Genomic DNA, 14,941 nt, shown 5'->3' with positions numbered 1-14,941 from the left:
ACAGATTTATGAAGGGTGAATTGTCTGACCAACCTGATAACCTTCTATGATGAGCAGAAGGCTTGGTGGATATTCAGTGTCTTGACTTTAATTAAGGCTTTTGCCACTGTCTTCCATGACATCCTCATTGACGACCTGATGAAGTTAAGAACTAGTTAAGTGGACTGCAAGGTGAAAATTAAGCAAGTTTGCAGACAGTGTGGAACTGGGAGGAGTGGTTGATAGTTCAGATGGGCATGCTGCCATTTAGAAGGATCTCAGCGGCTTGGAGAAATGGGCCGACAGGAACCTCATGAGGTTTAACAAAGGGAAATGCCAAGTCTTCCACCTGGGGAGGAATGAATGCAGACACCCGCACATGCTGGGGGCCGATGGGCTGGAAAGCAGCTTTTCAGAGAAGATCCTGGGAGTTTTGGTGGGCAAGATGCTGTGAAGATGAATGTGAGCCAGCAATGTGCCCTTGTGACAAACATCATCCTGGGCTACATTAGGCAGAACATTGCCAGCAGGTCAAGGGAGGTGATCCTTCCTCTCTGCTCAGCACTGACGAGACACAGCTGGAATGCTGGGTGCAGTTCTGGGCTCCCCAGTGCAAGAAGACATGGACATACCGGAATGAGTCCAGTAAAGGGCCATGAAGATGATAAAGGGAGTAAAGCATCTGGCAAATGAGGAAGGGCTGAGAGAGCTGGGACTGTTCAGTGTGGAGATGGAGAAGACTCAAGGGGCTATGATGTGTGTATGAATACCTGACAGGAGGATGCAGAGGGGAAGAAACAGATCCTCCTTGTGGTAACCAGTGACAGGATGAGCAGAAATGGACACAAATTGACATACAAGAAGTTCCATTTAAGCATTAGAAAAAAACCCAACCTTTTTTCTTTTGTACAGTGTGGGTGGTGAAACACTGGAGCAGATTTCTCACAGAGCTTGTGGAGTTGCAGTCTATGGAGATACTCAAAATCTGGTTGGACATGGTCCTGGGCAACCTGCTGTAGCTGACCTGAGCAAGGGGCTTGGACCTGATGATCTCAAGCAGTGCCTGCCAACCTCCACCTTTCTGTGGTTCAGTGATCTCTTAGCTCTTCAGAGAGTTCACCCTCAATTGCACCCATTTGGGGTTTTTGGTTTGCTTTGGTTTTGCTTTTTTCAGTGCTCTTTCAATTTTGGAGCATCTGGAGACATACTGATCACTTCACAAAAAAGGTAGTGGGTTGACTGCAGGTCTGAAGCAACTTGTTACTTGGGCTTTTTATATATATTTTGTGGGCTTTAAAATGAGCATGTTTCACTTTTTTTCTGCAGTCCAGTTCCATTCTTGCATACATGTTTAGTCATACAGAGTACTAAAAGAGTCTGTATAAATAATTCTGTATTAAATAATACAGAACTTTAAATGGATAACTAATTTAAAATCAATAACAAATATGGTAATAGAGCAAATGTATAACACACTTTAACTGTATCTTTCAGTCGTGGCCTGTATATGGAGAAGTATACAACAAAATGCTGGAGCTTGCAGCATTTTTAGACCTGCCTCGTTTTCCAGATATAACAGACAGCTGCTTTCTTCATCCAGACATGTTGTGCATGAAGTACCTGATGGAAGCTAATTTACCTGGTAAATATTTTCCCAAACCTGAACTGATAAAATTTTTTTGCGTTAGTAAACTCTGGCAAAAAAACTTGAATTACTACTTTAAAAGTGCCTATTCTTTTCCTTCTAATTTATACTCATTTAAGCTTGAACTGAAAGATAATTTCTATAGAAAGCACCTTCATCAAACATTTAGATGATGTATGATAGGCCATGATATGCAGGGGCACTCTGGTCCCATGCTGGCTCTCTAAGGCTGTGGAGTGGGTGCTTTATTTCAAATCTTTCAGTATCCATGTGAACTAAGAGGCACTAGTTGAAGTCACTTGATTTATTAGCTTTAGCTAAGTGATTAATTAAGTTGGGACCTGATTGCTTAGTGCTGGATTGTCATATATAATAGTGAATATATATCCTATAATATTGCATATTAGCATTAATTTTAGTATTAACAAGCGATGCTGTGTGACAAATCAGCGGCTGTCTCTGATTAGTTGATTTTTGATTAGTTTTGAAATCGTATATTGCATAAATAATTGAATATTTTTGTTTATCCTAAAATTAAGTCTTGAATATTGAATTGCCAAAGAAAGACTAATAAGTCCTAGAACATGAACTGTCTGTTGGGCTACAATACCTCCTAGCAAATACCACTGTCACAGAAGATGAGTTATACAGACAAATAGCCTGTAAAATAATTTTTTTTTTTTCTCAAAGCATTCCAACAATTAATAGTTTGGGGTTTTTTATTGTCTTATTTTGCAGTTAGTTACATTGAATAAAGCTATTTGGCTTTTCTGTGTACTCGCAGTTGAACGAAGAGAAGACAAAGAACAGATTTAGGGCTAAAATTCCAGAGTAGAGATTCTGATTTTGTAGTTTTACACCAGTGTTGCGCTAGAGCCTACAGAGAATGACATTATGTTTCAGATTTTGAAGTATCAATTGAATCAAAGCAGCAGCTAGAATTTGGCATCTTCAGATCACAGAATCATTAAGGTTGGAAAAGACCTTTAAGATCATAAAGTCCAACCATCAACCCAACACCACCATGCCCACTAAACCATATCTTCAAGTGCCACGTCTACACGTTTTTTGAACACTTCCAGTGATGGTGACTCCACTGCCTCCCTGTGAAGCCTGTTCCGATGCTTGACCACTCTCTCAGTAAAGAATTTTTTCCTAATATCTAGTCTAAACCTCCCCTGGTGCAACTTGAGGCCATTTTCTCTCATCCTATTGCTAAATAGATTTATTACAGAGAAATAAAGCTACGTAGTCTTTGAAAATTACTGGAAAAGAATATATCGTCCTTCACTTTTTCCTTGCTACTAAACTCTTTATCATGTAGAAGCATTTTTTACAATTTGAAAAAGGACTGCTGTTATTGTCTAACAACTCCTAAAAAAATAAATTAAGCAATGGATTGGTAGTGCCTCTTAGGACATTACTTAAAATGGCCTTTCATTATTATTTATCTGAAATCAAAGAAAATATACTGACAGTATTCATAAGAAAATTTGGTTTCCAGATTTTGTTTAACTTTTACTGTTAGGTATGAAAGGATTAAAAATGAGTTCCTACTGAACTCTTTGTAAGCAGCAAGAGAGTATAAAGTATAGCTGGATTAAGGTTGTACTTAGTCATACATTGCTAACCTTTGTGGAATCTGATGGTGATGTAATCAACTCCTGTATTTCTTGCTGAACAGGAAAGGTGAGAAATTTGGGGCATTTGTATCTGTGAAAAATAAGCATAGAGTAATAAGAGACTGTATAGATATCATACTGCTGCTTTTGGAGCTGTAGTTGTATCTGTTCGACATAACCCAGCTTTACAGGGTAATGCCAGTTTTAACCTAGGCTGGCATTGGCTGTACCTCAGCTGGGTTTTGTCAGGGTAGCAGCGAGCATTGCCCTGCCACGCTGGGCTGCTGTTCACGCCCAGCTAACTTCTTTAAAAATAGCCCCTGTTCCTCTTTGAGGTACTGAATCTGTCCTTGCATGGGTGTTCAGTCAACATGGAGGGAAGAAATTTGTGACAATTTTTTGGCTTTTGGGGTTTTCTGAAATTGTGTTTATGTAGATGTAAGATAGGCTTTCCCACAACAATGCTCAGGATGATCTAACAACATCATTCAAGTAACATCAAAACACTATTAAAAATGTGATTTTTTTTTTTCCCCCGCCATGTGAATCTATAGTACCTCATAACTGTTTTCCACGCAAGCACAATGAAGATTGCCTAGTATTTTAAAAAATACCTCAAAATACTTTTCAGCCTGAAAAAAAAATGCTGTCCAATGGTCCTAAAAGACATAAGCATTCTTTTTTCCTCAAATGACCAACGTATTTGGTCATTACCAACCTGATCTAGTTGAAGATGTCCCTGCTCATTGCAGGGGGAGTTGGACTAGACAACCTTAAGAGGTCCCTTCCAACTCAAACTAGTCTATGATTCTATGATATTTGCACTGTAAAAGTATTTCTAACTTGTCTCAGCATACTAATTTTATGTTTTTATTTACATCATTCAGATGAATTGCATAATTGGACTTGTCGAGTGGTGAAAAAGATCTGTATTGGAGAAACTGATTTCCTGACTCTTGTGCCTGGAAATAAGTCAACAAGAAATGTGAAATACGATGTTCTTGCTGCAGCAGTTATTGTAGTTGTGCTCAAATTATTGTTTTTATTAGATGATCACTATGAATGGTAAGTGTACAGGTAAATCTGCAGCAAAGCCCAAATTCCAAATAGTGCAAATTATTGTCTTGCACTATTCTTTAGTAATACTAAATTTATAGTATTTGAATTTTGATTAAGTTTAGTAGCATAAAACATACACTGAAGGCATTTTACACATTAAATATTATTTCTTTTTTAAAATTGTCAGTTTGAATCTGAAACTTGGAATAAAATTAGGGTGTAATTTTTGACGGTTGTATTTGAACTTCATGTGAAAAGTGCAGTATTTGGATCTACAAAATAGCCTGATGTTTTTTTTTTTTCCAGGTTACTTTCAGACTTTGCTGAAGAAAGAAATAAAAATAACAAAGAAGGTACACAAATTTTATTGTAGAAGCAGTCTTATAATTTTGTAAATGAAATAACTTTGTAATCAGGCTTAGAAAGTCTTCTCTTACTGATCGTGAAAATGTGTTTTTCTCATTTATTCTTTTAGGGCAAATCTTTATTCAAAGAAAATAGTAGATCTTGTTCGTGTAAAATCATCTCAGATTACCTGCGTAATCCTTATTGTACTGAATAGGGGAATCTGGTACGCGTTTTACTACGCACCTTTCTGCTTCTCCTTGTGCATGTTTGCCTCTTGTTTTAGAATTTTATGCATGGTAGGTGAAGATGAATGGATACGCAGTAAAGAGGGAACGCACTTTGATCGTAAATAGCAGATACTTATTAGGGGCATCAAACCACGTTTATGATAAAATCCAAACTTGTTTAGTCTTGTTAAATAAAATATCTTGGTGTGTAACATATTTCAGATGTAATCTATTTTCTTAGTCCAAATAATCCTGAGAGAGTGTGGAAAAGCTAGCAGCAATTAAGATAGAGAAGATAATGGTGTGAACATGGTTCTTTGAGGGCAGAAAGACCAAATCAAAGATTAGAAATCTTCAGGAAGATGTTCCATGGCCTGATCCAGATCACAGTTGAAGATACGATCAAAGATGTGTTACAGTGGTTTATCTTTTAATCTTTCCATCCAGTTTTGGGTCTATTTTGACCCTTCTGTTACTTTTAAAAAATTCAAGTCAATAATAAAATCGGTGTTAGCCATGCGTGAGCACAATTACTGCGTATCTAGAGATAGTCATCACTGTTAACTAAAACCGGTAATTCTCATTTTCAAGTGGATACAGAAACTTATTTTGGATCTTATTTTTTTTTCTTTTCATTTCCCTTGAAAACTTGAAGTACATAATAGTGACAAGAGTGGAAGTTGTGCAACTGCTTGCAAGCTGAGGCTCAAAGCCATTAATGCCTTAATGGGGTTTTCTCCCTTACTAACAAGTCTCATTGCCCTTGAGAATTAATAGCTCATTCTTTGACCACTTTTTTACTTTAAAATCCACTGGTGCAAAATGATCTATATGCTATGTTATGTTGTCCTTATCCTTAAAACGTTGGGGTGGCGGTGAGCAGCTGCGCAGAGGAGCTGATGTGAGAATTTCTGTTAGAGCACTTATTACTGCCAGAGCTCAAAACTGCCTCTGGCATTTTCCCAAAGTTAGCTTGCTGAAATGAATAATGGTTAATACTGAGTTTTAAAGGTCCAATTTATGTTGACTCCATTCTCAATTTAACTACCCTTTCTCCAGTCTCTCACTTTTTTTTTAATTAAAAAAAAAAAATTTGGCTCCTACAGTTTTTCAAGACAGACTGGAAGCTGTACAGTAGATAGTTGTAGTTACCTAGTGTGTTTGTGTGTGTATATTGTATGAACTGCACACATACCAAGCACTGTTTATGTTCAAATAAAAGATGTGACTGAGATGTATATATGTATGTGTGTATCAGAGAGCTGTGTATTTTCCCATCAGCAGATGGGGAGCATCATGGCTCTGACAATTTTACTTGTGACAGATGCTTAATAACTCATAGGAAGTTTAATAAAAATTTCTGCCGCTCCTTCCCTCCACACCCCCCCAGCAGTTAGGAGTACTTGCTTAAATCTCTGAGTTTAAGGAGTTTGTGAAAGAAGTTGTATCCACACTTTTGAATGTTAAGAACTACTGAAGGGTCTTTCTTCCCTTCATTTGTTAGTTGCTTTTTGAGTCTATCTATATTTCTAGCATCTAAGACATCCTGTGGCAGGATAACTTGAATAGCAAAAATGCAGATAATACAAAATGTATATAGGCTTGATTATAAGAACAGTATATTCACCTTCAAAACAGTTTAAACAGGTCGCTGGCAAAGCTAAGCATGATGCAAGCATTGCATGCAGTGCAGCTGGGGTGATGGGGAAATGCAAAGCCTAGTTAATTCACAATGCAGATAATCCACCCACGGGTAATGAGAGTTGATTATATTTTAAATATATAAATCTAGACCATAGTTCTGTGTGGAATTCTTATACTTACTGTACCCAGTTGGTCTACTTCAGTCCTGTGCCTCTTTGGAGCATTGATGATAAATGGGCTGTTGGAATGCCATACACATTAATGTTTTCGCATGTGCTGGTAAATATTTGTTCACGTATCAATGAGTGAAGTTCCTGTGCTCAGAAACATGGGAGGCTGATACAAAGTGAATACAGTTCTCTAGTCCATCCTTGCTGCCCTGTAACATTTCATGGGTAGCAGGATAGACAGTGGGGAGTTGATTAAGCTATTTGAAATCTTACATCTGAGCTCGTTAAGATCTAATTTGTTTAAACCAAAGCTTGATGTACAGTTTCATTAATCCCTTGAAGTCAGCTTTCAAACAGATGAAGGCCATTGTGGAGATCTAGTTCATTTGGTAGAGAAGGGGTACTTTCTAGGCTTAACTTTCAGAAAGGAGGGGAAAGGACTGAATCGTGCTAAATCTATGAAGTCTATTCTAAGCTAAGGAGCTTCCTTGCACTTCTTTTGACATGCTGTTCTTTCACTGTGTTTCTGCATTTCTCTTTCTTACAGAATTGTTAGATCAAGTAAGTCTTCTTAAAGCACATAGAATTCAGGATAGCTTTGCATACAGGTGGAAGACGCAGGGTCTAACTGTGTGGAGACCACCTTCTGCGTATTATATGTTTCTTTGACTTCTTCCCAACCTAAAATGTGAATGTTTTATTCAGGTTGTCCATATTTTGAGTTCAAAAAGTGGTACAAGGTTATAAAATGTTCCTTGGATGCGGAGCAAAAGAAATTGGATGAAGAAAGAGCCAAGTAAGAGGTTTTCAAGTACTTTATCTTTTTTAAGGTAGAAAGGTTTATGTGAAATCCTGACACCTCCCCCCCCCCCCCCCCCCCCCGAAATTAAAAAAGTTAGGAATTTGCTCCACACTCCCATCCAGCAAGCTTGGGTGAATAGAGTGATTAAATCCCCATCTTAATTTTCTATTTACACTCATAATGTTTATCCAGCATGTTAATTAAATGCTCACTTTCTGTGACAAGTAGCTTGTACAACTGCACAATTCACTGATTACAGCAAAACTAGGCTTACATACCTCAGTTTGCCTATTCTGAAAAAAGACTTCCTAGATATGTTGGAGGGGCAGTGGGTTTTAATAGCACTAACCATTAGATTATTTTGTTTTAATAGCTCTAGCAGCATTTGTAAAAAATTACTATTCTTTTACTTGTTTGCCCCAGCTTTCTTTTTCATAATACTTCTTATGTCTCTTACTGGTAGGTACCTGTGGAGATGTGAAAAGCCACTGTTTTATTCAGCCCAGAAGAAATCTAAAGTTCTTAAGAGAAGACGTGAGTAAACTTTGCCTCTTCCCAGCAGCAGAGAAATATGCCCCAACTTTTCTCAGCACAGAAAATCTGCAACCCTGGCTGTGATAACTTTAACATCTTGAAATGCTTTCTATTCTCTCTTTCATCTCTGGGTACAATGTACTGTTTTACAGCCTGTGGCTGGAATTCTCCAAACAGACATTTTCCTCATGCTTAACTGAAACTGCCTTTGCCAGTCTTCCTAATGAGCTACCGAACCTCACTCAGAATGAGTACTCTGTCCTTATCTTCACTGGTTGGTCAGCTGCCTTTACGTAACTGTGATCTTCATGAATTGTTGTTGGTCTTCCATAGCTTTCCTGTCCCTTTTCTCCTTTGCTTCCTCATATCCTTCCCACTCCTTCTTGCAGCCTCCTACAGAAAATGAGGAAGGCTTGTCTGAACGTGACTTGACTTGAAAAGTTAACTATATGTGGTCCAAATAGAGGTACATCTACTTCATTTTAGTAGCTCTAGAAGTACTTATAAGAAATTAGTGTTTTACATTTTTCATTTGACTGCTTTTATGTCAAAAACCCTACTTATCTGTGGAAATACAGAAAAGCAGAATTTTACTCAAACCACTTAGATCTGAAGTTCTTTGTTTTAAATTTAATAGTATCTCATAAGCAGCAGATATCTGGAGAGAGATGTTAAGTGTGGCAAGTGATTTTTTTTCCCTTTATATACTTTTCCAGTTTCTGGAAGTGACTGGTTCAGGGACTTCTAAACAAGTCATATAATCCTATTTGGTTTGAAAAACTCATGTTGGATTTCTCTTTCAAGAATGCAGTTGGGGTTTTTTTTTTAATGTTCTTACTCTTCAAAATTCAGTAGGCATGATCCTTCAGTCAAGTCATGTTCCATGGAAAAACATGTTTAGGTTTATTTCAAGCTGATCATTTGCTCAGATGTCCTGTAGTTTCCTGTGTTTATAAGACAAAGTGAATGATAATTCATTGTTCGTCATTTCTGGGGCACTCTAGATTCCTCTTCTGGATCTGCTTCTCTTTGAGCTAGAAGAGGACCACTTAGATTACAGGGCTTTACCACTGGCTGTTGCAAGCAGGAATGTCACATAATGCCATTGCAACTGGGCAAGATTAATCTAAAGTAGTAGAGACAAAGAATACTTATGCAAAGAGTGCTCTAGAACACTTACGTGCCAGATACAGGTTTTTAGAAACCTTCCTCAGCCTTTTTTTTTTATGGTAGTTTCCATCAAAACATTTTAGTGTCCTCTTGAATCCAGTCCTTGGATTCCTTTAGGATATCTTTTTTGCTTTTTTTCCAGTTTATGAATTAGTTTATTCAGATACAGGTCATAAAAAGAAGTTGAAGCTCCAACAACAGTGGTTTTTAACCTGCTTTTTATCCTAGGAAAACAAGGCTTAGGCAGTCATATTGCATGATCTGTCATCATATCTTCTTTCCCCGTTCAGCCTCAATAACTTACAAAAGTTTGTCGTTCTTTCCCTAGCAGTGGGGAAAGGTGGAGTGTGGGTTTTTTGTTGTTTTTTTTTTTCCCAGTTGAAATTTGCAGTATGAGAAGTTTAACTTTAAATCCATATGTGTATGAAACCAGGCTTCCTTAATTCTGGTACGCAGGAAACTACTCAAAAAAATCTTAGCCAGTCTGAGTGATAACATACGATGAGGTAAATATAGCGAAACGCATCCTGGGCTGTGACTTTTGTCAGAATAAAAATACCAGCAGTATCAAATGGATTTTGCTGTTTTTACTTGGGGAATCCTTTTGGAGTACCCCAGTATTAATATCATTAGGTATGAAAGATGTGGTATTTTAAGTTTTCTTTCAAAATCTTTTCCCTAAAGCATGTGACAGAGTTGAATTTTAAATGGAATGGGGGAGAGAACATACAGACCTTCAAGGTTTCTCAGTATTCCATACAGAGGCTTAAATAAAAAAGAAGCAAAAAGAAAAAAAAAAAAGGCACAAACACCTTGTTTTCTTCTTCTATTAATCACCTCTAAACAGTATTCTAATAGTTAATTCTTTTGCCTTGGTTTTTATTTCTATTTGTACAGAAATGGTTGTGAACTTACAAAATCAGTTTGGCAAGCTGTCTGGTTCAGTGCGACCTCCTGAAAAGCCAAATCCTTCAAGTTTTCAGTTACGTTGGTCTGAAGAAAACACAGATGGGAGTTGTTTTCACGGACATAGCCTGAAGGGAATTTTGCAAGAAAAATGTGGTTTACTTACAGCCATGAACCCTGACTATTGGCTGTGTACAGTTAAACTATGTACTGAGAAGTAAGTATTCAAATTTTTGTTAAATACATTTTGGAAAGTTCTCCTGAAAGTAAAGTGACATATAAATATATATTTTTTTTTAATTTATTTTTTTTTATTTATTTTTTTATTTACAAGTGACAACTATGGGGTGTGTACACATACAGTTAAAATAATTTGTAGAAAGGGGTGTGTGTGGAATGATTACTCTTGGATTGGGAGTAGACAAATTGTAATATGAAGAGTGATCAAAGTGAGCTTTTGAGAAGAGGAGATGAGACAAAATCAACAACTAGAGTCACATGGCAAGAGTGGCAGCTAGATACAAATATTCACTTTACTTCCTTCTTCATAGTATTTTAGAAAAAATGTTTCCATTCCTCTCTCCCCTGGCCCCCCAAAAAACATAGGAAACTAATTTTTTTATTTTCTGTCCTTCTTAATCAAAATTAAAGATAAAATTAGCAGTCAGAGATTAAATAAGCAGGCAAGTAATGCCTCCAGACATATTCTTAAAAAAATAATGGAGTGAAAAGGTCTCTATCACTATTTCATCTAAGTATATTGGCAATCAACAGTTGTATTTTTTGCAAGCAGGAAAGTAAAAGAAGAAATTTCTTTTACTGGAAAAGTAAAAGAAGAAATATGGGAAAATAAAACATTTTGAGCTATTAAGGAAGTTTAGTGTCTGTCTTTACTACAGAACTGTTCCCAAATCCTGAAAGGGAATTTTTTTTTTCCGCTTAAGGGTATATCAAAATAGTCATGCTATTTCTCAGTAAAATCATTTTCTTTAAAGGACCTATGTAGCAAGGAGAATGATAGCCCAGCTAATCCAGCCTTGTACAAAGTTATAGAGATATTTCAGTATCTGCCTGGTTTGTGTTGAACTTTTTGCTCGTCCTTTAATATCTTCTCCTCTTGCATCAAATTCTGCAAAAATTAGTGAGTTTTCTATTTGGTGGGTGCTGGCAGAGAACCATGACCAGAGACAGAGAACAAAAGCCCTGCTAAGGGTGGGCGTAGAAGTTTGGCAGAATTTACTCCAAGAAATCGAAAATATGTAAAATAGTATTTCTCACAAACTCCCTTGGTGGTGTAGATAAAGCTTCTGGATCATAGACCAGATTTTGGTTCTGCCATTGGTTGTATCATGAAATCTTAATCTAGAAAATGAACGTACTGGTGGATATCAGTGAAAAAGATGAACTTTGCAGATGGATTGGATTCTTCTGAATTTCGTGTGTGCAACTGGAGGGTTTTTTGGAAAAGGGGTCAGGGTACATTAATGTGAAATGAGATTTCATTAGCACATTGAATAATATCTTAAATCTTTATCTGGTATATACGTCTAAATGTTATGCTTAAGGGAGCAACAGCACCTACAAAATCTTAGTGATACGTTCCTGATTTTTAAAACATTAAATATTCCCCGTGAAAATAACTGGCTTTTACATGTATGCAGTCTTTTCTTTCAATGGATTTATTTGCTTATCTTTATTTTCCTTTTCGCATTACTTTTCACATATCCACCGTGACAGAAATGGGTTCGAATAATGTAAACACAGTGTTATATTACAGGAGCTTTGGTTGTATGGATTCATTCTTTTGTATGAATAAGGAGCTTTTTTTTTTGAAGGGAAGAGAGGTAATAATCCTTTTACCACAAATTTGCGTAAATCTTATGTACACACTGAATGAGTGGATATTTCGGTGTATGTTTGTGTGAATAATCTTTCATGCAAAATCTGTTTTTAAGCCTACATTTTCATATGTAATATATTAAAATGTTAATGGCAAACTGTCATAGCCTTCATGAAACAAGATTTGAATTTAAATTCTTACCAGTTAAATTTCCCATTATATAATTTGCAATGCAAGTAGTTAATTATACATCTGACACTTACTTAACTTTGGAAAACGTCATCTACTCCCTCAGATATGAGGTTTTATCCTATGCAAGTGTGTCTATGTATAATAGAACTAAAAACAAACTTACAAATTCTCTTTCTCTCAAAATCAGCATGGTCTAACTGGGACTACTGAAATGCTTTAATACTAGGACTATGGTATGATTTCAGTGTGGGCAAAGCTGAGATTGGTCAAATGGTTGGTAAAATGCTTTTACATTTTCTTTTATTTTAAAACTTTGCATTTTACACCGGATTCCAAATTGATTTGGAATAGAAGTTTTTAGGTGATATACCATGAGGTATTATCATGTGTGGAAAATGTTGAGAAAAATGGATTTCACTTATTACATCTAAATTTAAAATCACTTGGGATTTTTTTAGCTCTTACCAAATAGATGGTCTTTGGGTAAATAGCACAAAAATAGCACAAAATGAGGCAAAAATATGTGTGTGTTTAGGCACCTTTGTGAAAAATGTAACTCCAGCTAATCAAATAGGTTCTTTACAGTATTGATGTAATTATGCATTTTCCTCAGAATATACAATATCACTCCCTGACCCCGCCAGTGAAAACTGAGGTTTGACACTTAAGTTGCCATAAGAGCTTTAATTGCTGAATCTCAGGGTTAGGGCTTCGACATAGCAAAATGTCTTCATTCATATTAGCCCCAAAATGCAGATTTGGTTCCACGAACAACATTTCTCAATGAAGCTCGAATTTATCAAACGTGTTGGGTTGTGGGGTCAGCTAATTTGTTCTGACAGTGCTAAAATGTCTGACAATTTAGTTTTTGTAAGAAGTCACTGTAAGCTTTCAGGGAACGTTGAGGTAGGGCAGAGGATGGGACCTCCAGTGCGAGAGACCTAGTTTCAGATTTCTAATCTGCCAGACTTCAGGAGGCTTTAGACAAAGACTCTGCTTCTCAAAGCACACCTTGCATGGCACTCCGGGACAGGTCTATCTGTTCCTTCAGTTTGAGGTAAAATGTAAATGTTTATTGGGCCAGAGGGAGCGAGCAAATGACTCTATAGTCTAGTAATTAGCACACTTGCCCGTAAATTGGGACAGACAGGTTCCAGTCCTTGTTCTGGTGAATACTTAAGACCGCTGCTCTAAATCAGACAGAGGGGAAATTTTAAACTCTACTGCTCCGCATCCCAGGGCAATACCTAGTAAGCCAGAAGATGCATAGGGCTTAGGTGGTGAAGAGCACCTAAATACCTATATGAATGTAAAAGATTTTTTTTTAAATTGAGACAGCTTATACTATTATTATTTATACTATTTATACTATACTATTTTTATACTTTTTTATACTATTTTAAACTTACTGCTTTTAATAAAAACAAAGTTGGGACTAATCCAGAACAGGGTATTTTCCCAACCTAAATTGCTGAACTTATCATTTTCAGAGCTATTTCTGCAGTCTGTCCTCTGTGTCATCTTTGTTCAGTCTGACATTTGGTACCAGCAAGTCCAGTCTGCTATTTTCATTATATATTTCATCAATAAAATTACATAATCATTTTTGCCATGAAAGCTACAGAGTAATTAAGCAGAAGCCTGCTATAGTGCTTACTATCTGTTGACCTGGACAATGTTTGCCCCAGTGTTTCCTGTCTTACTCCATTGGCTTGAACTTAGCTTTTCTCTTTTGTTTCTAGACAGTTACTTTATATTTAGCGCACAAAGGCAATGGACAAGAAATGGATGGGTTATAATCACATGGCCCAGTGTCAGGAAGGTCCGTGGGACCCTATGGAGAGTGTGGGCAAAGAATAGGGAAAAGAGCCTGGGATGTCTGCATTGGATAGTCTTTAGAAATTTTAAAAGCAGGGTAAGGTAGCCATTTTCACATTTTGCTACATTTGCTAAAGCTGGCACCACGAACACTGGTTCAATTTAGTCCTGAAAGGCAAAGAACATATTCTTTGCCTGGTTGAGTATGACCCTGATTCATAGTGCAAGACACTATACACACTTTTTCTTTCCTACCATGTCTGCACCATCTCTGAATGTATCTTGGTCCAGTCCTCTTCTTCAAGGTTTTCCAGGAGTGGATGCCTTCACAGAATCGACATTGTAGACCAAAGTTGTGGTTTATGCTGTTGGTAAAATCTAGACATTTCCTCTAGTTACAATTAAATATCTAAAAGCTAGCTAAATACTAACTGAAATATACTTGTAATTTAGAGCTTTGTTTTTTTTCCCTTTCTTTTCAGAGTGTGTGGTCACGTGGCTCATTACAGAGAAGTGGACTTTCCCCAGAGTTACCATTTTGTACTAAGGTTATTCTCCTTTCTTCTGAGGATACAGCCCTCTCATATCCATGACGAGGTGTGTGTGATAGAACACAAACTTTTTGACAGAAGACTCTGTAAAAAGCCAAAATACAACACAGGCCTAAGGAAGTAAAAAGGCCTAAAACCAACAGTAGTTAAACTGTGTAGTTGGTTGGATCCCAAACCATGGTATTACATCTAAACTTACACTGATCCTTTTGCCTCCATGAAAATTTTTTGTTAAGGTAGTAGTGCTGAGATCTACTACTGTACTTTAGTTGTAGTGTCATTTTATCTGTAATTTAAGTCACTGGCTTCCAGCTGGGAAAGTTACCAAGGAAACTTTTAATCACAATTTATTTCCTCACTTTGCATTAGAGCCAACAGGAAGCTATGAAATTACTATTTTTGGGGCATAATTTTATATACTTGAAGTGTACTGG

The 14,941-nt window shown here is 36.9% G+C and overlaps 1 protein-coding gene across 1 annotated transcript in view; it reads left to right on the top strand.

The window, feature by feature from the left end:
- TAF1B (TATA-box binding protein associated factor, RNA polymerase I subunit B) overlaps window positions 1-14,631 on the top strand; it is a gene marked incomplete at both ends in the record, with an annotated part of 50,267 nt that extends 35,636 nt beyond the window's left edge. Inside the window, 7 exons of the mRNA XM_081998171.1 lie at window positions 1,474-1,621; window positions 4,134-4,311; window positions 4,612-4,658; window positions 7,400-7,490; window positions 7,960-8,030; window positions 10,098-10,323; window positions 14,439-14,631. Coding sequence (XP_081854297.1) covers window positions 1,474-1,621; window positions 4,134-4,311; window positions 4,612-4,658; window positions 7,400-7,490; window positions 7,960-8,030; window positions 10,098-10,323; window positions 14,439-14,631 — 954 coding nt within the window. The remainder of the gene's footprint in view (window positions 1-1,473; window positions 1,622-4,133; window positions 4,312-4,611; window positions 4,659-7,399; window positions 7,491-7,959; window positions 8,031-10,097; window positions 10,324-14,438) is intronic.
- Between the last annotated feature and the right edge of the window lie 310 nt (window positions 14,632-14,941).

The sequence above is a fragment of the Phaethon aethereus genome, assembly GCF_964289735.1.
Source record: "Phaethon aethereus genome assembly, chromosome: 3".
NCBI lineage: Eukaryota > Metazoa > Chordata > Aves > Phaethontiformes > Phaethontidae > Phaethon > Phaethon aethereus.
The sequence above is the reverse complement of the archived record's forward strand: the minus strand, read 5'-3'. Positions and strand labels throughout refer to the sequence as shown.